General features: G+C 42.1%; 1 protein-coding gene across 2 annotated transcripts in view; it reads right to left on the reverse strand.

The window, feature by feature from the left end:
• C6H8orf34 (chromosome 6 C8orf34 homolog) overlaps window positions 1-27198 on the reverse strand; it is a 422831-nt gene that overhangs the window by 65121 nt on the left and 330512 nt on the right. For both annotated transcript variants that reach the window (XM_069731465.1, XM_069731463.1), the window contains exon 11: window positions 1988-2108. In XM_069731465.1, coding sequence (XP_069587566.1) covers window positions 1988-2108 — 121 coding nt within the window. The remainder of the gene's footprint in view (window positions 1-1987; window positions 2109-27198) is intronic.

Genomic DNA, 27198 nt, shown 5'->3' on the forward strand with positions numbered 1-27198 from the left:
CACATTTTCCTTTATATGTAAATGAGCTCTTAGGATCTATGGGCCGGACATAGATCTCCCTAAGAATCTGCCTCCGCAGCTTAGCTACTACGGTATATAATTGTCTAAGGGTCTCTTCCGTCTGTCTGTCTTTCTGTCTGTCTGTCACAGATATTCATTGGTCGCGGCCTCTGTCTGTAATGGAAATCAAAGTCGCTGATTTGTCACAGCAAAACAGCCACGACCAATCAGCGATGGGCACAGTCCGGAAGAAAATGGCCACTCCTTACTCCCCGCAGTCAGTGCCCGGCACCCGCATACTCCCCTCCGGTCACTGCTCACACAGGGTTAATGCCGGCGGTAACGGACCGCGTTATGCCGCAGGTAATTCACTCCGTTACCGCCGCTATTAACCCTGTGTGACCAAGTTTTTACTATTGATGCTGCCTATGCAGCGTCAATAGTAAAAGGATCTAATGTTAAAAATAATTAAAAAATAAAAAATCATTATATACTCACCTTCCGTAGCCTTTCCCGCTCTTCACCACGCTCCGGTAACCGCTCCATGCAAGCGGCAGGTTCCTGTGGCAAGGATGGTATGCGACAAGGACCTGCCATGACATCATGGTCATGTGACCGTGACCTCATCACAGGTCCTGCGCGCGTGAGCGAGAAGGACCTGCCATGATGTCACGGTCATGTGACCGCGACGTCATCACGGGTTCTGCGCTACCAACCCTGTGACCGGAAGCTGCCGAGTGCACCGCACACAGGTGACATGACTACAAGGGCTCCCTCAGAAGGTGAGTATATGTTTATATTTAACCTGTGACATACATGGCTGGCCAATATACTACGTGGCTGGGCAATATACTATGTGGCTCTGTGCTGTATACTACATCGCTGTGCAATATACTACGTGGCTCTGTTGTATACTACGTCACTGGGCAATATACTACGTGACTGGGAAATATACTACGTGACTGGGCAATATACTACGTGGCTGGGCAATATACTACGTGGCTGGGCAATATACTACGTGGCTGGGAAATATACTATGTGACTGGGCAATATACTACATGACTGGGCAATATACTACTTGGCTGGGCAATATAGTATGTGACTGGGTAATATAGTACGTGACTGGGTAATATAGTACGTGACTGGGTAATATAGTATGTGACTGGGCAATATACTACGTGACTGGGCAATATACTACGTGGCTGGGCAATATACTACGTGGCTGGGCAATATACTACGTGGCTCGGCAATATACTACGTGACTGGGCAATATACTATGTAACTGGGCAATATACTACCTCACTGGGCAATATACTACGTGGCTCAGCAATATACTACGTGACTGGGCAATATACTACGTAACAGGGCAATATACTACCTCACTGGGCAATATACTATGTAGCTGGGCAATATAGTACGTGGCTGGGCAATATACTACGTGACTGGGCAATATACTACGTGGCTGGGCAATATACTACGTGGACATGCATATTCTAGAATACCCGATGCGTTAGAATTGGGCCACCATCTAGTTATAAATAAAAGGGAGTGTTGCCAGTCTGAGATATGTAATGACTGACAGTCTGCTCCCATGATTTACATGTATCACACTGATAACATGCCCTTTCATGTAAAATAGGAGGCAGAGTGTCAGGGAATCTATGTCCCACCCATAGATCTTAACATCTCATTTACATATTGCGAAAAAGCATGGATTTCTCAGGAATAAGACATTGGATCGCAGATATTAAGGTATCATTTCATCCTACTTCCTATGACGTACGTGCCCATATAGACAGCTTAGGAGGCTTGATCCTACTGACAGATTCTCTGTAAAGTCTAACAATAGTCTGAAATTACTGGGTGTTTTAAAATGAATTGTTCCCAGATACAATGCAGCTGGATGGGTTACTGAGCTCCCGCCTGTTTCAGCCTGATGAAAGCTCTCGTACACCTCGCACACTAAAGCGTAGTTTTCAGCACATACCAGCTAGATGCTTTTCCATGCTCTGCAGTTCCTTTGCGGTTAAAGCTTCTTTCAAGAGTTTTTGGTTCGGTGAGCCCCCACTTCTGGCAGACAAGACATCCAAGTCCCAGACTGGTTGACGCTAAAGAAGTTCAAAAAGTGAGAGAATGTACTTTTACAAACAAGTTGAAAATGGAAATAGGAAAGCAATAATTATATGTTCCTTGCACACTGAGATTTTTGGAAACAAGTTGTTTCCTATTAGAAGTGTCTGGTGTCCTGAGCACTTTCAGGAATAGGATGTTAACTGTGTAAAGCATCAATAATAAATCTTCCATCCAGCTACTCTGTAGATTTATCACACATTGAAAGCCAGGAATAAGTTACAACACATCTATGTCAGACGATCTCCATCGTGTGCCTTACTCAGATATCATTTTTCACCTTCATTTCTATAAAATCAATTAGTTCAGTGTTGGATCTGGAGATTGCTATACATATAAGGGCCTTGGTTTTAAAATGAGACAAATATGTATATGTCAACATTAGAGGTAATTCACAAAAAAAGTGTTTCTTAATTATTAATTGTCTCATTTCCACGACACTTCTCCATGTGTCTTTAAAGGGGTTTTCTGGTTTCAGAAAATTCCTGTACCCCAGCTGTAGTTAGTTTACTCACCCCACCTGAGTCTCTCATGTATCGGTGATTGTCTGCAGTGCCGATGTCACATCAACAGTGCTACCGCCAGAAACTGAGCTCAGCGGTTCTGCCCATGTGACACCAGAAGCCAATGAGAACTGCTAAGCTCACTGATTGGCTGTCACGCTCTGTCAATGTGACCTTAGCACTGCAGACAATAACAGACACTGAGAGCAGTGGAGGAGAGTCAGCACTGGACCCAGGGAGGGCGGGTAAAGATCAGGTTTTGGTTTTTTTAACCCCTTCATGACCCAGCCTATTTTGACCTTAATAGCCTGGCAGTTTTTTGCAATTCTGACCAGTGTCCCTTTATGAGGTAATAACTCAGGAACGCTTCAACGGATCCTAGCGGTTCTGAGAATGTTTTTTGTGACATATTGGGCTTCATGTTAGTGGTAACTATAGGTCAATAAATTCTGCGTTTATTTTTGATAAAAACGGAAATTTGGCGAAAAATTTTAAAATTTCACAATTTTCACATTTTGAATTTTTATTCTGTTAAACCAGAGAGTTATGTGACACAAAATAGTTAATAAATAACATTTCCCACATGTCTACTTTACATCAGCACAATTTTGGAAACAAATTTTTTTTTTGCTAGGAAGTTATAAGGTTAAAATTTGACCAGCGATTTCTCATTTTTACAACGAAATTTACAAAACCATTTTTTTAGGGACCACCTCACATTTGAAGTCAGTTTGAGGGGTCTATATGGCTGAAAATACCCAAAAGTGACACAATTCTAAAAACGGCACCCCTCAATGTGCACAAAACCACATTCCAGAAGTTTATTAACCCTTCAGGTGCTTCACAGCAGCAGAAGCAACATGGAAGGAAAAAATGAACATTTAACTTTTTAGTCACAAAAATGATTTTTTAGCAACATTTTTTTTATTTTCTCAATGGTAAAAGGAGAAACTGAACCACGAAAGTTGTTGTCCAATTTGTCCTGAGTACGCTGATACCTCATATGTGGGGGTAAACCACTGTTTGGGTACACGGCAGGGCTTGGAAGGGAAGGAGCACCATTTGACTTTTTGAATGAAAAATTGGCTGCACTCTTTAGCGGATACCATGTCGTGTTTGGAGAGCCCCCGTGTGCCTAAAAATTGGAGCTCCCCCACAAGGGACCCCATTTTGGAAACTAGATGCCCCAAGGAACTTATCTAGATGCATAGTCAGCACTTTAAACCCTCAGGTGCTTCACAAATTGATCCGTAAAAATGAAAAAGTACTTTTTTTTCACAAAACAATTCTTTTAGCCTCAATTTTTTCATTTTCACATGGGCAACAGGATAAAATGGATCCTAAAATTTGTTGGGAAATTTCTCCTGAGTACACCAATACCTCACATGTAGGGGTAAACCACTGTTTGGGCACATGGTAAGGTTCGGAAGGGAAGGAGCGCCATTTGACTTTTTGAATGAAAAATTATCTCCATCGTTAGCGGACACCATGTCACGTTTGGAGAGCCCCTGTGTGCCTAAACATTGGAGCTCCCCCACAAGTGACCCCATTTTAGAAACTAGACCCGAAAGGAACTTATCTAGATGTGTGGTGAGCACTTTGAACCCCCAAGTGCTTCACAGAAGTCTATAACGCAGAGCCGTGAAAATAATAAATAAGTTTTCTTTCCTCAAAAATAATTTTTTAGCCCAGAATTTTTAATTTTCCCAAGGGTTACAGGAGAAATTGGACCCCAAAAGTTGTTGTCCAGTTTCTCCTGAGTACGCTGATACCCCATGTGTGGGGGTAAACCAATGTTTGGGCACACGTCGGGGCTCAGAAGGGAAGTAGTGACTTTTGAAATGCAGACTTTGATGGAATGGTCTGCGGGCGTCACGTTGCGTTTGCAGAGCCCCTGGTGTGCCTAAACAGTAGAAACCCCACACAAGTGACCCCATTTTGGAAACTAGACCCCCCAAGGAACTTATCTAGATATGTGGTGAGCACTTTGAACCCCCAAGTGCTTCACAGACGTTTACAACGCAGAGCCGTGAAAATAAAAAATCATTTTTCTTTCCTCAAAAATGATGTTTTAGCAAGCAATTTTTTATTTTCACAAGGGTAACAGGAGAAATTGGACCCCAATAAGTGTTGCGCAGTTTATCCTGAGTATGCTGGTACCCCATATGTGGGGGTAAACCACTGTTTGGGCACACGTCGGGGCTCGGAAGTGAGGGAGCACCATTTGACTTTTTGAATACAAGATTGGCTGGAATCAATGGTGGTGCCATGTTGCATTTGGATACCCCTGATGTGCCTAAACAGTGGAAACCCCTCAATTCTACCTCCAACACTAACCCCAACACACCCCTAACCCTAATCCCAACTGTAGCCATAACCCTAATCACAACCCTAACCACAACCCTAATTCCAACCCTAACCCTAAGGCTATGTGCCCACGTTGCGGATTCGTGTGAGATTTTTCCGCACCATTTTTGAAAAATCCGTGGGTAAAAGGCACTGCGTTTTACCTGTGGATTTACCGCGGATTTCCAGTATTTTTTGTGCGGATTTCATCTGCGGATTCCTATTGAGGAACAGGTGTAAAACGCTGCGGAATCCGCAGAAAGAATTGACATGCTGCGGAAAATGCAACGCAGCGTTTCCGCGCTGTATTTTCCGCACCATGGGCACAGCGAATTTGGTTTTCCATAGGTTTACTTGGTACTGTAAACCTGATGGAACACTGCAGCGAATCCGCAGCGGCCAATCCGATGCGGATCCGCAGCCAAAACCACACCGTGTGCACATAGTCTAATTCTAAAGGTATGTGCACACGCTGCGGAAAACGCTGCGGATCCGCAGCAGTTTCCCATGAGTTTACATTTCAATGTAAACCTATGGGAAACAAAAATCGCTGTACACATGCTGCGGAAAAACTGCATGGAAACGCAGGGGTTTACATTCCGCAGCATGTCACTTCTTTCTGCGGATTCCGCAGCGGTTTTACAACTGCTCCAATAGTAAACCGCAGTTGTAAAACCGCAGTGAAATGCGCAGAAAAACCGCAGTAAATCCGCGATAAATCCACAGCGGTTTAGCACTGCGGATTTATCAAATCCGCTGCGGAAAAATCCGCAGAGGACCAGAATACGTGTGCACATACCGAAACCCTAACCCTAACCCTAGTTCTAATCCCAACCTTAGTGGAAGAAAAAAAAAATGTCTTTATTTTGTTATTGTCCCTACCTATGGGGGTGACAAAGGGGGGGTCATTTAGTAATTTTTATTTTGATCACTGTGAGGTTTTATCACAGTGATCAAAATGCACTTGAAACGAATCTGCCGGACGGCAGATTCGGCGGGCGCACTGCGCATGCGCCCGCCATTTTGGAAGATGGCGGCGCCCAGGAAAGAAGATGGACGGACCCCGGGAGGCTCGGTAAGTATGATGGCATGGGGGGGGAGCACGAGGGGGTGGATCGGAGCATGGGGGGTGGATCGCAGTGTGGGGGGGGTGGATCGCAGTGCGGGGGGGTGGATCGCAGTGCGGGGGTGGATCGCAGTGCGGGGGGGTGGATCGCCATGCGGGGGGGTGGATCGGAGTGCAGGGGGGTGGGATTGGAGCACGGGGGTGGGATTGGAGCACAGGGGGAGCGGACAGGAGGACGGGGGAGCGGAGCACAGGACGGAGGGGAGCGGACCACAGATCGGAGGGCTGGGGGAACGATCGGTGGGGTACATCAGTGTTTCCAGCCATGGCCGATGATATTGCAGCATCGGCCATGGCTGGATTGTAATATTTCACCAGTTTTTTAGGTGAAATATTACAAATTGCTCTGATTGGCAGTTTCACTTTCAACAGCCAATCCGAGCGATCGCAGCCACGGGGGGGTTAAGCCACCCCCCCTGGGCTAAAGTACAACTCCTCCTGTCCCTGCAGGCCGGGTGAAATTACAGTTAACCCTTTCACCCGGCCTGCAGGAGCCCAATCTGGCCATGACGCATATGCTGCGTCACAGGTCAGAATGGCACAGGATTTCATGACGCATACGGTGCGTCAAAGGTCGGGAACAGGTTAAAGCAAACAGCAGCTGGAAGAGAGACAGGTTTTTTGAAACTGGAAAACCCATTTGAGGGCATATGGAAAGCTGTTGATGATTAATATAGGGAAAACCTTTATAATAGGTTATATAGATGTCATGGAATGGCTAATGATATTGTGGTTTTTAGTGCATATGAAGCCACTAAGTAGTGCCACACACTGTCCGGGTTCTTATTGATGCCCTGATTTACAGTGCCTTGAAAAAGTATTCATACCCCATGAACTTTTAAAAAAAAAATTATATTATAGCCACAAACTTAAAATGTATTTCATGTACATTTTCATATACCAACCCAAAATAGCAAGTATCTAAGTATAAAAGATATAATACATGGATCTTTAATTATTTTAAAAATATAAATCCAAAAATTATTCCGTGAATTTGTATTCAGTCCCCTGTAGTCGGATACCCAAAATAACATCCTGAGTGACCAATTGCCCCAAGAGGTCACATAATTAGTAAATTGAGGTCACCTGTGTGTAATTTATTCTCAGTTTAACTACAGCTGTTCTGTGAAGGCCTCAGAGGTTTGCTTGAGAACATTAGGGATCAAACAGCATCATGAAAACGAAGGGACATACCAGAGCGGCCAGGGATAAAGTTACATAGTAACACAGTAACATAGTTAGTAAGGCCGAAAAAAGACATTTGTCCATCCAGTTCAGCCTATATTCCATCATAATAAATCCCCAGATCTACGTCCTTCTACAGAACCTAATTGTATGATACAATATTGTTCTGCTCCAGGAAGACATCCAGGCCTCTCTTGAACCCCTCGACTGAGTTCGCCATCACCACCTCCTCAGGCAAGCAATTCCAGATTCTCACTGCCCTAACAGTAAAGAATCCTCTTCTATGTTGGTGGAAAAACCTTCTCTCCTCCAGACGCAAAGAATGCCCCCTTGTGCCCGTCACCTTCCTTGGTATAAACAGATCCTCAGCGAGATATTTGTATTGTCCCCTTATATACTTATACATGGTTATTAGATCGCCCCTCAGTCGTCTTTTTTCTAGACTAAATAATCCTAATTTCGCTAATCTATCTGGGTATTGTAGTTCTCCCATCCCCTTTATTAATTTTGTTGCCCTCCTTTGTACTCTCTCTAGTTCCATTATATCCTTCCTGAGCACCGGTGCCCAAAACTGGACACAGTACTCCAGTTGGAGAGAAGAATAAAGCAGGGTTAGGTTATAAAACAAAATATCCTATGCTTTGAACATATCACAGAGCACTGTTCAATCCCTCATCCAAAAAAGGTAGGGGGTATACCACGACTGCAAACCTACCAAGACATGACCGTCCACGTAAACTGACATCCCAAGCAAGAAAACACTAATTAGAGAAATAGCCAAAAGGACCATGGTTACTGTGTAGAAGCTGCAGAGATCCACAGCATAGGTGGTCGAATATGTTGACAAGACAGCTATTAGTCACATACTCCACAAATCTGGCTTGGAAGAGTGGTAAGAAAAAAGCAATTTTTGAAAACAATCCATAAGAAATTGTGTTTGCAGTTTGCAAAAAGCCATGTAGGGAACACAGCTAGCATGTGTAAGAAGGTGCTCTGGTCAGATGAGACCAAAGTAGAACTTTTTTGGCTTAATGCAAAATGCTATGTGTGGCAGAAAACTAACACCCTGAAAATACCATCCCCACCAGCAAACATGGTGGCGCCAGCATCATGCTGCTGGATGCTTTTCTTCAACAGGCACAGGTAAGCTGGTCAGAGTTGATGGGAAGATAGATGGAGCTAAGTACAAGGCAATAATAGAGGGAAACCTGTTAGAGGCTGCAAAAAAAATTGAAACCGGGGCGTAGGTTCACCTACCAGCCAGACAATGACCTTAAACTTATTCCCAGAGCTACATTGGAATTGTTTAGACCAAAGCATATTTTTGTGCTTGAATGGCCCAGACACAGTCTAGACGTAAATCCCATTGAGAATCTGTGGCAAGATTTGAATATTACTGTTTAGAGGCTATCTCCATCCAATCTCACTGAGCTAGAGCTAGTTTGCAAAGAAAAATAAACAAAAATTTCAGCCTCTAAATATGCAAAGTTGGTAGAGACCTACCCCAAAAGACTTACAGCAGTAATTGCAGTGAAAGGTGGTCCTACAAAGTATTGACTTAGAGGGGCTGAATACATATGGACATCACAATTTTCAGATTTATATTTCTAAATTTAAAAAAAAAATTATTCCCTTTACTCTTCACAGCTACCATATTTTGCGGTTTATGAGACGCACCAGATTATAAGACGCACCCAAATTTTAAGGAGAAAAATATGAAAGAAAAACATTTTTTTAATAAAATGGTGGTGCTTCTTACAATCCAGGCATCTTATTGCTTACCGGGGGTGGGGAAGCGGGGTCCCAGGGTCGCTGCTGGTGGAGGCAGGAGTGGGGCGATGCTGCGGACCTCAGACTGGGAGAAAGGGGTGTTCGGATGTGCGATGCTGCGGGTATTCGGTGGTGCACACCACAGTGGAGCAGGGTCCCAGGGTCGCTGCTGGAGGAGGCAAGAGTGGTACTGCTGGTGTCATTAGTGTGGGGGCTCCGCCGACATTTTGTGAAAGCCCAGAGCCCCTGCACTGTTTACTATATGGTTGACTTCTGGAAAATGGCTGCCAGGGAGGCGCATGCACAGATGGAGATCTTGGCACTGAGATGTCATCTCCTGAGATCTTGTGCCGAGATCTCCATCTGCATCTGCGCCGGATCCATGACCATTTTCCTGGAGACATCATGTAGAGGCAGGTGTGGATGGAGATCTCGGCTTTCCTCCAACTGCGCCTGTGTCGAGTGAGAAACAGGAAGTTGGACCCAGGAAGAAGAATGACGGCCGCCATATGCCGCTGCAGGGCTACCGCTTGCCACCGTACCATCACCGCCGGATCACCGCTCACCGCTGTACCACTAATGCACACCGCAAGACCACCGCACCACCACAGCAATACCCCCAGCTCCAGTCCCGCAGCATTGACTTCTCGGTAAGAACAGTGTTCAGTTTATAAGACCCACCCCCATTTTCCTCCTAATTTTAGGGATCATTAAAGTGCATCTTATATTCAAAAAAATACGGTACTTGCTGTTTTTTGTTGGTGTATTACATAAAGTCCAAACAAAATACATTTAAGTTTGTGGGTTTAATGTGAAAAAATGTGGAAAAGTTTGTATGAACACTTTTTCAAGTTGCTTTAGATCTGGGAGATCTCTCCAGACACTATCCACCATATCAACAGGAGTATGCCCAGTCATTGACAGGAGTAGCTACAGGCAGGTGAGGGTCATACACTCTCCTCAGTCACAGTATGAGTTGCTGTAATGAAATTCACAAAAGTGGGATCTACCTGTGCATTCAATTTATTACTTGATTTTCAGCACTGTTTGGAATCCAGCTTTCAAATAATTGATGATTTTGACTTCCATTGACCATTGATACATAATATTATTTGTAATGAATTACACAAGTTTCATCAATACAATTGAGCAACTTTATAATCTCTCATTCAGTGAGATCTGAGGTATGAGACAAGTGTTCCCTTATTTTTCATTTTTGAAAGAGGTGTCTTTTAGGTAAGCTCTAAGAGTGCAGCTCTACTTTAAGTTAAACGAGTCATTAGAAGATTATCTATTCTTCAAAGCAGGTTTTAATGTAAAATGTGATTTTTAAAAAGCTTGATAGTGTTTTTCCTTGTTTTTATTTCCATGCTCTGGAGTTCCTTTGTGGTTAAAGCTCTTTTCAAGAGTTTTGGTTCGGTGAGCCCCCATTTCATGTAGACATAATAGCCAATCTTTAGGGTTGCCAAGAATTTTCAATTTTCCAATTTTTGCCTCGATGACTTACCATTAGAAGGCAGACTGCTGTTTTTTTAATTTTCCAGATCACCATCTTTTTTTAAAAACACTAAACTCATTCTTACGGTTTTATTCAACAGCCAAATCTTACGGTTTTGTTCAATAGCCAAATGGCCATAGGCAGCAATATTCTGGTTCCAACTTTCTAGCCATGCTCTGATGTGGCAACAGTCATTGCAAAGGGAAGAAAAGAGCTGTAACATCTCCTATGGGGACTAGTGGATCGTGTTTTATCTACTGTATATACTAGTACTGTGTGTAATTGTTATTCTGCCTGTAATGATAATGGAACTTATGAACAGAACAGGAATCATAAGTCTAGTATTAGTGGCCAGTGGAGAAAACAATACTTGAACCCTTTGAAGTCCAATAGCTCATCATGATGCACAGGTCTACCTTGTATGGAGGTAGAAGCCATCCCCTTACCTCTTGGGCCCCTGCACATGTTGCACCAATAATATGTCTGCCCGTGCAACCATCTTTCAGGACAAATAAACATTTGCCAAAATTGCAAGCAATTTTCATTTTCCTACAGATGTAGAAAAAGCTACATGTGCCGAATGATCAAATCTATTATAGGGCAAGACCTAAAAGGAATACTGCATAAATGATTTTCCTACTTACATTGATAGAAACCATACATTCAACTCTATCAATCTTCACATTAGTCAAAACCATAATGTAGATCACAAACACTACGTGGAATTGTCACGATATTTGCAATTAATTTACAACAGAAAAAGTTTAGCTTTGATTTGGTTAAGTACCCAATTGATTGCAAGAAGAGCAAAAAAGTGGATCCCTAACAAAATCAAATCTGTTGTCCCACTTAAAGGGAATCATTCATCAAGTCTTGATTATCCTTTCTGAGAGCACCATGGTTAAAGGGCAGAAATCATTATTCCGACGATGTATCAATCACTGGGCTATGTGCTGCAGTTTTGATAAAATCATTTTTATCTACTGCATGTCAATCAGTTCACTGAATGCTGAGCTCTTTATAACCCCTTCCTACATCACTGATTGGCAGCTTTTTGTGCACACTGAGAGCTGCCAATGTGTGATGTCGGTGGAGATTTACACAGCCCATAAATATAGCGGATGGAGATTTACTAGTCCTCTAATGCCTAATGGTAATGTCCTTCTGATAAAAGAGTGATCAATTGAGATTCTGGTTTGGCTTTTATCCTAGGTCATGTGAAAAGGTTCGTTAAAGGGTCAACATTGACTGTTAGGATTGCTACTTCCAATAGGTGGCACTAGAGTTCTAGACCTCTTCCTCTCTGAAGACACAAGTTGCATATTTCCCAGAGGAGCATTGCGGCTTTAAGTCTCCTCATCTCGACATGCTTAACATGTCACTCTCCACAAGGAGAAACGATACTTCTTGGATCTCAGTTTTGTGTACATAAGTCCTGTGTAGATGGATGTGTCTCCATGGCAACAGAATACAAACAAACTCAGGGTAGGGTCTGATTCAGCAGTCAGATGTTAGTTTGTTAATACTGGTGGAAATGGGCGACACTGGAGTATTCAGAAGTGCAATGAAGGTCTCGTCTGCTGTGCTTCATAACAATAGAAAATTTGGATAATCAGTAACGAGGTTGATGCTCTGCAGCTAGTTTTGTCCACAAATGGAACCAGAAGTTATTTTCCTATTTAGACTTGTCTTGGACCTGATAACTCTTAATAGGAGCATTTGGAGGACCAATAAATTTGAGCTTTGAACTCAATTTGAGAGTATTAAAATAAAAAAATAGTAAATAAAAGGTGCTTCCAGTGATCGTGGGAACACAACCCAACTGTGTTTTTAGTGTTCAGCACTCAAAAATATAGAATCCTGTATCGTCTTAGCCTGAAAGACCTTTACTAATCAATAAATAAGGATACATTTTAAAAGAAAAGTTCCCAGGAAGAGTTTATGATGTTGCTTATTTTCATTGTGCAAAAAAATGAAGCATCTATAGGGTATGTGTCCACGTTCAGGATTGCATCAGGATTTGGTCAGGATTTTATGCAGGTAAAATCCTGACCAAATCTGCACCAGAGGTCACTGGCAGGTCACCTGCGCTGTCCTTGCGTTGTTTCTGCAATGTAAGGACATGTTGCATTCTTAAAAGATGCGCCGCATGTGCGTTTTTGCGGGTATGCCGCATGCGTCTTTTAATGCATAGTGGAGACGGGATTTCATGAAATCCCCTCCACTATGCTGTAACATCTGGATGCTGCGTGTTTGATGCTGCGGCTCAAAGCAGCGTAAAAAACGCAGCGTTTCCTGAACGTGGAAACATACCCTTACACTTCCAGCAAAGTGGATGGAATTTCTAGAAATTTCACGCATATTGTGCTTTTTGTTACGTCACGTAAACTTACTTACAGTGCAAGTTGCAAGTTTGAAATTTTTGGGGGATAAATTGAAGTTTTAAAGAACACCATTAGTTTTTTTTTACAATGTACTAGAAAACGGGGAAAAAATCCAAGTGCATCAATGTGGCAAAAACACAAAACACAATTTGACAATGTTTTTTGGGTTTTGTTTTAATGGCACTCATTGTGCAGTAAAAATGGCTGGGCAAAATTATTATTCAAGTGTCTACAGTAGATAGAAAACTTTTCTATATTATTTTTTTATTTTAGTTGCAAAACAAAAATCAGAAATTTGCTAACATCATTTTCAGTGTAAAAAGTCAAGTTCAGCATCGTTAATAGCTTACTGCAATACATTTTGCTGGCATGTTCCCTTACCTGTAGTCTACGAAAAGTAAGGCTAAGTTCACACGATGCCTTTCAAAAACCACTCGAATGAAAGAACATGAGCATTTGCATGGAAAAACAATTTGCTGTGCATATATTCAGAATTTTGAATGTCTTTTACCACTTAAAGTTTCTAAAACCACCAAGCTGTTAAAAGAAGTGAATCTGAGATTTTCTGCTCGAAAGTCAATCTGAAAGCTCAAAAGATGCTGAGAAGACTGGTAGATACTTTCTGAAGAGTTTTGCCATCGTTTTTGCTCATAAAAACACTAGTGGTTTCCTCATTATTCAATGGAGTGAAAAAAACAACCGAAAAACGACAGTAAAAAAGGCTTCACAAAAACCATGAGAAAGCTCTCCAAAATAACGCCACGGATGGCTTAAACCCTAAGAAAACCTTCAAGAAACTATTGAAAAAAAAAGACAGAAAAGACACATCAAGAAAGAAAATACGTCATAGTTTCTGAAGTGTCTTCTGATAGAAAAACTAGTTGGGTTCGCTTATTTTAAAAGACTAATGTAAAAAGGTAATCAGCGCAAAAATGCACCTAAAATGAAATGGCACAATACACTTGGAATGAATCCTGCATTAAAAATGTAGGTAAGTATGCAGATAAATGTCCTAACTACAGCTGTGTGAAAAAGTGTTGGCCCCTTTTTAATTTCATATTCTTTTACATGTGACACTTAAATGTTTCAGATCATCAAACATATTTAAATATTATCCCATTCATGACCAGAGCTTTTTTCAGTTTTGCGTTTTTGTTTTTCATTCCCCTCCTTCCCAGAGCCATAACTTTTTTATTTTTCAATCAATATGGTCATGTGAGGGCTTGTTTTTTTGAGGGATGAGTTGAACTTTTGAAAGACACCATTGGTTTTACCATGTCGGGTACGAGAGTACGGGAAAAAATTTTCCAAGTGCGGTGAAATTGCAAAAAAAGTGCACTCCCACATGTTTTTTTGTTTGAATTTTTTGCTACTTTCACTAAATATTAAAACTGACCTGCCATTATGATTCTCCAGGTCATTACAAGTTAATAGACACCAAACATGTCTAGGTTATTTTTTATCTAAGGCTGGTTTCACACTTGCGTTTATAAACGCATGCGTTTTAAAAAAAAAACGCATGGTGAAAAAACGCATGTAAACGCGTGTAAACGCTGCGTTTTTTTGACGCATGCGTTAAACGCATTTACATGCGTTTTTGCATGCGTTTGCGTTTTTTTTAACATTTCACACAAAAAAACAAGGAGCCAAAAAAAGATAACCTGACACCACCAATGGGAACAGAGAGGGCGTATATGATGGGCTCTCTATATATTGACCGTAGGGGTACAGAAATTTTAACAGCTTGCTACTGTTTCCTGTGTCATGATGGATCTTTCCATGGAGAGCTTTTATTTCAACCTGGATTTCAGCTTCAAGATTTTTCTGGCCTGTGCTTTTGCTTGGGAGCAAGACCGAAACCGCCAAAGATGGAGAAGGAGACAACGTAGGCGTTTTTGGAGGCACCCCATCATTGAAGTGCGTGAGAGCCATAGAGCCTATCACACGCTCTATGCGGAGCTGAATGCCAACCCGGAGAAATTCCAGGATTACACGAGAATGTCGCAAGAATCGTTCCGAGATTTGATGTCTCGTGTCCAAGGAGCCATACGGCGACAGGACACACGGCTCCGTAGAGCGATTCCACCCAAGGAACGTCTGCTAGTGACATTAAGGTACGTTCAAAATCTAACCAATGACAGTCCAAATTTTGCTTATGACATGTATTTTATGTGCTTTTTTCTTTTTGTTATTTTTAAACACACCATAAAAAGAGTAGATTTTAATGTTTTTTTTTGTTTCTTTTTCTTTTAGATTTCTTGCCACAGGAGAGAGTTTATCTTCCCTTCACTTCCAGTACCGCTTTGGAATAGCCACCCTCTCCGGAATAGTTGTGGACACCTGTCATGCGTTATGGAATGTACCCACCGCGGACATGTGGCATGAAATTTCCGATAAAGTTTTGAATGTGTGTGATTTCCCCAACTGTTTAGGGGCGGTGGATGGAAAGCACATCCGCATTATCAAACCTGCCAGAACCGGATCGGAGTTTTTTAACTACAAAAAATATTTTTCGGTAGTGCTCATGGCAATAGCGGATGCGGAGTGTCGCTTCATCGCCGTGGACATTGGAGCTTTTGGCCGTGGCAATGATTCCCAGACTTTCAAGAGCTCGGATATGGGCCGTCGGTGTATGGCAACAATTTTAATTTTCCCCCTCCACAGCCTCTCCCCAACACTCAAGGCCCACCGCTGCCATTTGTTATGGTTGGGGATCAGGCCTTCCAGATGTGTGAAAATCTCCTGAAGCCATATTCTTGTCGGGACTTGGACCACTAGAAGGATCTTCAACTACAGACTGACCAGGGCCCAAAGAACAGTAGAGTGCACCTTTGGCATTCTGGTTGCTAAATGGCGCATTCTTGCAACAGCCATAAATCTAAAAGTGGAAACAGTGGACGAGGTGATCAAAGCCTGTGTGGTTCTCCACAATTACCTAATTGCTAAGGAGCGACCCCACATTGAACTGGATGAACCAGTTGCACACCCCACTGCCTGATTTTCAGCATCACCCGATGCGGTCAACTGCAGCCGTTGGTCTTATGCGGGACCAATTTGCGGCCTATTTTGTTTCTGATATTGGACGGGTGTCATGGCAGGACAATGTTGTGTAAATGTCCTGTTGTATGTTTATCTTTACCAATTATTATATACTGATAAAAATATTTCAAATTAATAAACTTGAGTGTTGGTTGTGTTGACCGTGTCTCCTATCTTTTTCCTCTCTAAACAAAGGTTTACCAAAGACGGTCAGTAGATATGTATGTATATCATATTTTGTAATCCAAAACCAGGAGTGGGTGATAGATGATGAGTTAACAGTTATTATTTTAATATCATAATTGACCTCTTAAATTGTTGCAATCCCTATTTTGATTTACAAATAATGATATAAAACACTGGCCGCATACTTCTAATAATGGCAACCATGTTTATTTATTGGTAACCATGTTTATTTATTGGTAACCATGTTTATTTATTGGTAACCATGTTGATTTATTGGTAATCTTGTTGACGTCATTGCGTCAAGACTGAGACAATCACTGTCACACTATCTATACCCATCAAGTCAAGTGTCAGAAATAATGAATTCATGATAAACATATACATGCTCATGAATTCACAATTTCTTACACCTGGTCAGGTGAGCATAGATATGTAGCGTGTGACAACTATTGTCACATCATTTGTTAGGTATAAAGAAGAGAATATGGTGAATATACAAAGCAGTTATCAACTCAATAGGTCAGGTGTCTTAAAGGTACCGTCACACATAACGATATCGTTAACATATGATTGCTTTTTGTGACGTAGCAACGATATCGTTAAGGAAATCGTTATGTGTGACAGCGACCAACGATCAGGCCCCTGCTGGGAGATCGTTGGTCGCTGAGGAAAGTCCAGAACTTTATTTCGTCGCTGGATCTCCCGCTGACATCGCTGGATCGGCGTGTGTGACGCCAATCCAGCGATGTCTTCACTGGTAACCAGGGTAAACATCGGGTTACTAAGCGCAGGGCCGCTGGTTACCAGCATAAACGTTAAAAAAACAAACACTACATACTTATCTTCAGCTGTCTGTCCCCCGCTGTGCTTCTCTGCTCTCCTCCTGCATCCTGTGTCAGCGCCGGCCAGCCGGAAAGCACAGCGGTGACGTCACCGCTCTGCTTTCCGGCTGACCGGCGCTGACAGTGCAGAGGAAAGCAGAGCGCCGGAGGACAGACAGCGGAAGGTAAGTATGTAGTGTTTGTTTTTTTAACGTTTACGCTGGTAACCATGGTAAACATCGGGTTACTAAGCGCGGCCCTGCGCTTAGTAACCCGATGTTTACCCTTGTTACCGGGGACCTCGGGATCGTTGGTCGCTGGAGAGCTGTCTGTGTGACAGCTCTCCAGCGACCAAACAGCGACGCTGCAGCGATCGGCATCGTTGTCGGTATCGCTGCAGCGTCGCTGAGTGTGAAGGTACCTTAACTTATGAGTTTTTGGACACCTGACCTGTTCAGTAGAGTACTGAACTTGATTTCCACCATTTTCTCTTTGTACTGTCACACTAGGTACAAAAAAAAAAAAAGAGTATGGAAATAACTGTTATATTTTTTGGGCCAACTCATATCTGTATACTAAAGAAACACATATAGATGTAGTCTTGTATTTTAAACTACTGGAGATATGTTTTGGCCCAAAGAATAAGTGTGTGGCGAAGTTTATTGGTGTGTATTGACAGCGGTGATCACTGATAGACACAATAAACCAAACATAATTGTGGCAAATTAACATTTTTTTATTTAGTTAACAAACAAATTTAAACATTTATTTTTTTGTACCACGACGGGTTGTACCGTGACGGCTTGGGGTCAACTCAATCTCCAGAGCTGACCACAACTCCTCAGCTGTGTGACTCACATTTCCCAGACATTTCAATGTAAACTCTGCCTGATGCCGTTGAGCCCTGGTGACAGCATAGTGAGGAGGTGTATATTAAACAGGAGAAAAAAAGGAGCATACAATCTAAATATAATTAAATAGACACATATCTTTATTAATGTACAAAAGGATAAAATACAGACATAGTTCCATATAAGGTGTAGTCCAATCAAGCACAGGGGGGGAAAAAGGACCAACCTCTGCAAATCCCATATAGCATATAGCAATGATAAAATGAAGGGCGACAAACAAACAAAGAGGCCCTAAATGAATAAGTATTAGGGAGCCTCACCACAGATATTACAAGTAGTGGCACTGAGCTGAGAGTAATATATAGTGCACAGTCAAATGACAGGCACTAAGGCTGAATCTCCCTATAAGTATGCATAGCAGCTCAGGACACATACATGGCACATAGTGCACCAAGAACAATACACAGATGTAACGGTGAAGCTCACCTACCAGGGATGCAGAGGAAGGGTCCCACCGGAAGAAAAGAAACGTTGGGGCGTTTCTTTTCTTCCGGTGGGACCCTTCCTCTGCATCCCTGGTAGGTGAGCTTCACCGTTACATCTGTGTATTGTTCTTGGTGCACTATGTGCCATGTATGTGTCCTGAGCTGCTATGCATACTTATAGGGAGATTCAGCCTTAGTGCCTGTCATTTGACTGTGCACTATATATTACTCTCAGCTCAGTGCCACTACTTGTAATATCTGTGGTGAGGCTCCCTAATACTTATTCATTTAGGGCCTCTTTGTTTGTTTGTCGCCCTTCATTTTATCATTGCTATATGCTATATGGGATTTGCAGAGGTTGGTCCTTTTTCCCCCCCTGTGCTTGATTGGACTACACCTTATATGGAACTATGTCTGTATTTTATCCTTTTGTACATTAATAAAGATATGTGTCTATTTAATTATATTTAGATTGTATGCTCCTTTTTTTCTCCTGTTTAATATAAATATTTATCATGGAGCTTGTTGTACTGATCCGGGGACACTTTATGGCTGTATAGTGTGACCCGGACCAGCATTATGATTTTGGGACCTCTTATAATCATAGTGAGGAGGTGTGCAGGATTCCTTCTGCCCAGTTACAACGCGAGTGGCATTACCAGACAGGCTTTGGGTGCAGGTGGAAGACCGAGAGAAGGTTGAGGAGGCAGAAGCAGTGGAGGAACTTCTAGATAGAGAGGATCGACTAGCAACTCGTGGCGACGGCAAGACTTGGACAGCAGCCCCTTCTCCTGATGTCGCCGTAGTTACACAGTGCCCAGTCACCGACATGTAATGCCCCTGTCAATGTCTACTCATCCAAGTGTCTGTGGTGAAATTCACCCTGTCACACACAGAGTTTCTCAAGGAAGCGGTGATGTTGTGTGCGACATGCTGGTGTAGCGCAGGCACAGCTTTCTTTGAGAAGTAGTGGCGACTGGGCATCTGATAATGGGGCACTGCGACGGACATGAGGTCTCGAAAATCCTCTGTCCACCAGGCGGAAATGCAGCATTTCTGTAGCTAACAGCTTGCAGATGGAGAAATTCAACCTCTTAGCTTTGTCATGGCAAGGAGGAAATGGTCTTTTACGTGTCCACATCTGAGGGACTGAGGGCTGGCTGCCATGCTTAGACGGAGATGAGTAGGGTCTCCCCGGCAAACTGCTGGTCTGTGAGGAAGGTGCAGGTGGAGATGTTATGCTGCCTTGATCAAAATGTGGTGTCAATGTCGGAGAGCGCTCAACACCCACAGGTGTTTCCACTAGCAAATGTCCTGACGACCTGCCAATCAAACTGGCTGTTGCAGGTAAAGAGGTGGAAGGTCTGCATCCAAAACCATGTGAGACTGCTGTCCTCACAGTCACAGAGGATGAAGAGGACGCGGATGCACTTGATGGGGCAGACAGTGGTTGACCCGGCCCACTAGGCCGCATTGTAGCACAGTGAGCTTCCCACTGCAACTTATGCCTCATATCCATGTGATGGTTCATGCATGAAGTACTCAAGCTAGTGATTTTTTGGCCTCTACTGAGATTTTGTTGACAAATCTTACAGACAACATGAGTTGGGTCATCCTTTGCGATGTCAAAAAATGCCCAGGCTATGCAAATCTTAGAGCCCGTGCGACCTGAAGAGCCACCACGACTTCTGGTCTGAGGCACAGTTGGGGTTGAGGATGCAGTTGTTGACGTGCTTCCAATACTCAGTCTCTGTCCAGGAAGGCGCACCGTTACCTCGTTGTCAGACTCGTCACTGGCATCCTCCTCCACCTCCTCTGCTGACCTCATGAACTGGTGGACTGGGGGTTGACAGTAAGTGGGGTCTACAACCTCGTCATTATCCTGTGTGTTCTCACACCCGTCGTCCTCAGAGCCAACCTCTTCCTGCCCCAACTGAAAAGTCAAGTTTTTGTTCCAATCAGGTATCTCAGTCTCATCATCTTCTTCCTCATTGTCTCCACCAACAGGAGTTACAGTTTGGGAACGAGGGTCTACATTATGCTCAGAACCTTCTTCATCTGGGCCTGGATCCAACTCACAAAGATTCTGGGCATCAGTGCAGATCATTTCCTCATCTGGATTCACAGAAGCTCTGGAGCAGACCTCTGATTCCCAGGCTATAGTATACCCCATGCTCAGACGGGCAGCCGGAGACTTGGGAGCTCTGAGGAAGCAAGTGCGATTAGGGTGACAACTCTGAGGACTGGAGTAGTTGTGATGTTGAAGTTGACATGGAGGAGAGCCCACTTGAACGAACACTTGATATCCGTTCAAGCACCTGCTGTTTTTCTGCCTCATCTGGAATTTTTGGCGATGCTTGTAGCGATGGTCGTAAGAAAGTGATCATATCATTTTGTCCACTAAAAGAAGTAGACATCTTACTTTTGCTGGAAGATGGTCTTTCTTCTGCAGTTATTACTGTTGCTTTACCACCTACCCCACGGACACAACCTATTCCCCTTTCCACCAGCAGCAGGCCTTTTTCCACTCATTTTAGTGCTTAACTAATTGGCAACTCTGTATCTGTAGTTGTTGGCACAACAACCGATGGATGAAAACAGAGCAGAACTGAGTGGCCAAACTGTGGTACTAGGCCCAAAACTAATAACTGGATTAGATGCAGTGAAAATTGAGATACACAGGCGGTATAGTTTGTTTCACAGGCGGGCTACTCTGCTGACGTGCAGACACTGCTCCTAGGCCCAAAACTAATAACTGGATTAGATGCAGTGAAAATTGAGATACACAGGCGGTATAGTTAGTTTCACAGGCGGGCTACTCTGTTGACGTGTAGACACTGCTCCTACGCCCTAAACTAATAACTGGATTAGATGCAGTGAAAATTGAGATACACAGTCAGTGTAGCTAGCTTCACAGGCGGGCTACTCAGATGATTATCAGACAATGCTACTAGCCCAAAAGAATTGGCTGAGCTAGATTACACCAAATGCTGTGACAAACACTTGCACACCAGTGGCACAGATCTGCCTGGCAAACAGTGCTATGAACTGCTGTAACCTACCCTGAAAAGGGCTGATATTACAACTAGTCCAAACTCCTCCCAACTCCCTAAACCTATCTCTCTGACAATTCACTCCAAAAAACACTCTTAGTCTGTATAGCGCCCACAGCAGCAGCGGTGCCGTCTAACACTAAGCTGCAGCAGTGAGGAAATGGTGGCAACGGGGCAAATGGCTGGTTATTATAGGGAAAGGAGGACATGTGACATACACAGCCAATGACACATGACCTTGCTTGTGTGCATCACATGCACATTGCTGTGTGTGTGCGTACTGCTGATAGGCTGAGAGACTGCACCACCCCACTGTAAATGCGGGAAAGAAAAAAAATGGAGATCAGCATTATATCAGCACTGATCTATCAGCTGTCCCCCCCTGCCCACTATACACTGAAACAGTCTATTAACAATGATAAACAGTTTTAATGTGCAAATCAAGCTAGGCTTTTGGTGAACGAACAGTTATCAAACAGAAACTCGAACAGCCGAATTTTAAGCAAATTGTTCGGGTTCATCGAATGACTCGAACACCGCCCAAAACAGCTCGAATTTGAAATTGGCGAACAGTTCTACTCAAACACCGCTCATCTCTAATGCCAGCATATCTACACATACAGTACAGACCAAAAGTTTGGACACACCTTCACTTTCACTTTCAAAGTTTACCCAATTTTTCGGACTGACTGACCTTCATTTCTTAAAGTAATGATGGCCGCTTGTTTTTCTTTACTTACCTGCTTTTTTCTTGCCATAATACAAATTCTAACAGTCTATTCAGTAGGACTATCAGCTGTGTATCCACCAGACTTCTGCCTAACACAACTGATGGTCCCAACCCCATTTATAAGGCAAGAAATCCCACTTATTAAACCTGACAGGGCACACCTGTGAAGTGAAAACCATTCCCGGTGACTATCTCTTGAAGCTCATCAAGAGAATGCCAAGAGTGTGCAAAGCAGTCATCAAAGCAAAAGGTGACTACTTTGAAGAACCTAGAATATAAGACATAATTTCAATTGTTTCACCATTTTTTGTCAAGTATATAATTCCACATGTGTTAATTCATAGTTTTGATGCCATCAGTGTGAATGTACAATTTTCATAGTCATGAAAATACAGAAAAATCTTTACATGAGAAGGTGTGTCCAAACTTTTGGTCTGTACTGTATATGAGTTTAAAAGACAAAGTGCGAACATAACCTAAATTTTGTAAAACATTAAAAAAGTTTAAACTTTCACACAAGCAATAAACTTATTATTAAGGTAAATATAATTTGTATTGATTTCACATATTATGCCAGAACTTTAATACTTTTGACATTTGTATCAGGTGTCTGATTATATTACCCTAAATTTCAATTTATATGCAGAATTACAAGGTAACATATAAATTCTCTCTGACATTTGGGTTATGTCTTACATTTCATTTTGAACATATTCTGCAGTAGAATACATTTTTACTCCCACACTTACTGGATGATCTCCAGTCTGGCGTTGAACTTACATTCCCTTCTGAGTTTTGTATTGTCTGTACTAGCAACCATCTTCACAAAACAAAGCACAAGGTTTCCACATGCAAAATTGGAATTGTGGAAAAAGCCACGTATAAGAAAAAACGTTCTTTGTTGCTCTAATTTGGCTAGGTGTGAGATAGTTGAATACGGGTCCATGGGGGAAAATTTCTCCTTGTGGACAGTCGGTGTAATAAGGCTTAGATCCCCTGTCAGAGGATACTAACCTATCCAAATCAGACCTCCTGGTTTGCACTGAGAAGGGGCAAAAACCCCAAAACATGTGTCTGCAAATGGAGTGTCTTGTTTGGATGTTTATCCTAAGTCATGTGGCAAGGCTCATTAAAGGGACACTGTCCCCTGAATTTGGAGGGAACAATCTTCAGCCATAGAGGCGGGGTATTCGAGTGTTTGATTCACCCTTTCCTTACCTGCTGGCTGCATGCTGGCTGCAATATTGGATTGTAGTTCATTCTCTGTCCTCCATAGTACACACCTGCGCAAATGGGCTCATTTATGGACGTACACAGCACCAAACCTCCCATGGGTAAGCGAATCATAGGGCGGTTCGTATAAATTAACTTTATGGGCATAATGCAATATGGGGGATGCATGACAAGGTTACAAGGGGCTCCACTTTTGGAGTGTTAATTATGACAGTCGTATCTGATTTGAAGACTCCTGTACCCTCTCCCAATTTTTTCAAATGCATGACAGTATTTTTGTGTATCATGCCTGAAGGTCTGCATGTACGTATATGCCCGTTTTTGGTCTGCACCTTTACATTTGCAATGTGGGGTTTGATTATGCTGGGTCTGTTCATTTGGTCACTCAACAATTCCTGCTCTTTACAGTTTGGCTACTGATTTTTAAATTTTGTATGTTGTTATCAATAAAATTCTACTATTTTGTACTATATATGACGTTATGTCTTTTCGTGGGGCAATATGCTCTTGATAAGTTTATAGGTATATCTATATTTGGGAGTTTGCCCCTCCTGTTCTCGTGTTGAGTGCTATGGGCACTCTTGATAGTTGGGAGCAACACATTTGTGTATCCGCAAGGTTGGTTTTTGTTCTGCACATTTCACACTCAGAAGCATTTTTTTTCAGGTTTAAGTCCTATCCCTCCAAAACCACACTTGATTATAATATCAGTATGTTGTTATGTTAACTCCCTGAATTTAAATCCTTACATTTTTTTCAATTTGTAATGATCACAGAAGACTGTCTCCAAACTAGAAACACATGCAACCTACAGAGTAGTGTCATCTTGCAGAAACACCATTACATAAATACCACATACACAAGGAAAATCATATTTCCAAAAACAGGAAAGGACCTGACATCATGTTTTAAACCATAGTATACACAAAAAAGAAAACATTTCTAAAGCACATATTTGCTTAACTACGCACTCTAATGTACATGTGTATGGGTACAGAGTGCCATTTGGCCCTTTAGTTTACTGTTTTTTTTATAAAATTCAGAATCAAATATAAAAAAAAAAAAAAAATCTATACATCGTTATCATGATGTTTTATCAATCTTTGTACTCTTTATTGAAACTATTATATTAACAAAACCGTGTACCTAACCGTAACCCTAACTCTAGTTAGGGTTAGAAAAAGACTGTAAAAATGTAAAATTTATGATAAATGTATATTTTTTTTCCACAGGAAAAACATTCATGCATTGGGTACAGCTCTCCATGGACACTCCAATCTTCTCACAAAATTCCATTAAAAGGAAGGTCCATGCTAGATGCTAGATTGTGATTTGGTCCTAAATAAAAGGTACTTATTTTACTTACCGCATCCTAATTAACATCTTTGCAAGCACCAACATAAGATTTATATGTATTTTTATCTTTCCCAGTTCCCATTAGTGTACCATGGATACTGTCTGGTGCCGCATCTCAATGCCTACACTCCAATTGTTACAACCTTGCACCACTGGAAATAACAAGCCATTTTAGCACCACCATCCCCATCTAATACAGTTACATCTATCCCAGTAGGGGAATTCACATGTATCAAGAGAACTTGTAGTGATGGTGACAAATTATCCCAAGAACTAAAGCTTTCTCATGATAAACTTCAAAGAAAGGGGGTTACCTTACTTGGATTTAGACCTCCCATATTGTGCAACATAGGAATCACCAAGGTCTCATTACCTTAATCATAATGTTAATCCCAGTATTATTACGAAACCTGTATTATCCTAACAATTTAGTTCTCAATTCAATCAAATCCATCATTTTGAAAAAATTACCGATGCTATATGGAGATGCTACACTGTACTCTGCTACAATCTGGTCGTTCAATTGTAGCCGAGATGGCTGTATCCCTTGACAATCTTCTTTCTGCTAGCCTTTTCACGCCAACATTCAACATAGAATATGGTTAAATTATCCAGGTTTTTTAAATGTGGCATGAATCGTTGTAGAACCTTCCAGTACTCTTCCGTTACCCATGTATTTACCAATCATGATGAATCACAGCAATTCACGATTGCACCTCCATGCTTCCCATGCATCCAGGAATTTCATCACCTGTAGGTTTGCATTGAAAGAGTTGGAAAATCAACCAGGGGAAAAGATATCATGAGACGCCTCCTAACACGTGAGGCAACTGAATATGTAACCTCGGCACTTGCCAGTTGCCATCTCAATGGTCAAAATTTACACAAAGAAATCATGTTTCACTATTAATTTTGTATTTCCCTTCCCCTCTCTTGTGATTTGTTTACTTGGTTCATGTTTTTTGCTATATGCGTGTCCTTTTATTTTATTATATCTTTTAATCATGTGACTTCTTTGACCACATTTATTGGATAGTCTTGTATAAAATGTGGGACTCGTTGTTACTCAGTTCAGACAAAGGACTCTGAAGTGGGTTCGAAACGTGTTGCCAATTAAAAGATGAAGACGGCGGTGTGTAAGTATGAGACTAAAAGTACCGTCACACTCAGCGACGCTGCAGCGATATAGACAAGCCGATTGCTGCAGCGTCGCTGTTTAGGTCGCTGTAGAGACGTCAAACACAGCAACTCCAGAACGATGCAGGAGCGATCCAGTGATGTAACGGCGACTCACTTAAAGTTCCGGACTTCTAGCTCCGACCAGCGATGGCACAGCGGGATCCAGATCGCTGCTGCGTGTCAAACACAACGAGATCGCTATCCAGGACGCTGCAACGTCACGGATCGTTGTCATTCTCGTTGCAAAGTTGCTGAGTGTGAAGGTACCTTAAGGCCAGGGAACTTACATTGTTGGTACCACTCAAGCGCTGCATTACAAAATATGCTATAGTGGTACTTTGAGTGAGGGAATATGCTCCTTCAAAGTTTTCCATAAAACCACTTACCACGGTATTCTCACCCACTCATTTTTCATTGTGACTTATTTATTCTATTTTCCCTTCTGGTAAAAGAAAAATAAAGTATATTGCAAGTAAAAATGCAGCTGCCAAAACATGCTCTAAAAGTTGTGATTTCTGAGATTCCGCCAGTAAAGACGACAAGCAGCTAATAAAAGTAGTACAACCAAAACACTTCCCATGCATTAAAACATGAACAGAACCTCCTCTAAATTATGGAAAAGGCTTTGAACAGTACTGGTGGTGTGAATAAGTGAGACTGCTAGTGAAAACAATGTACATGTAACATATAGGACTGTAACTTTTTAATTGGCGCCAAGATTTAATGAGCTTCTTGCCTACATTTTTACAAATAAACAAAAGATATTTCTACAAAGGGTGAACGCCAATTGTCTGTGAATGCTGCCAATCATAGAGGAGAAAGTTCAAGAATTTACAGCCCTCTTTGATTCCATATTAGAAGAATGTATTAGTACAGCTGGAGCGCAGATGAAAGTTTTTATAATCTATTTCTTTTGAGCGCCGTTTCAATATGCTTTGTGCGGTCTCCAACCACCAATTTAAAGGTACAGTAAATACAACCCTCTAGACAACTATTACACGCAGTCAGTGGAAAGTGCGTTTCTCATCGTCCCTTTTTCTTGTTTTATGCCCACATTAATTAGTTTACATAAATCAAAATTTAAAGAGCGATTTTTTTTCACAGAACTGGCAAGAAAAGTTGAATTAAATAGATAAGAAAACTGGAAGGTGTCATCAGAAAATGACCTATTTTGTCAATCAGGTTTTTTATGTTCTATGCAGTTTGTTTTAATTTGTTTCAGGCTATTCTCATGCTTCCTGTTCTGCACAACAGCTACATGTGCATAGGCAGCAACAGATTGGCTCGGACTCTCTGACTTCTACAACAGGCATGTTCTAATCA

Source organism: Ranitomeya imitator, chromosome 6 (genome assembly GCF_032444005.1).
Source record: "Ranitomeya imitator isolate aRanImi1 chromosome 6, aRanImi1.pri, whole genome shotgun sequence".
Taxonomy (NCBI): Eukaryota; Metazoa; Chordata; class Amphibia; order Anura; family Dendrobatidae; genus Ranitomeya; species Ranitomeya imitator.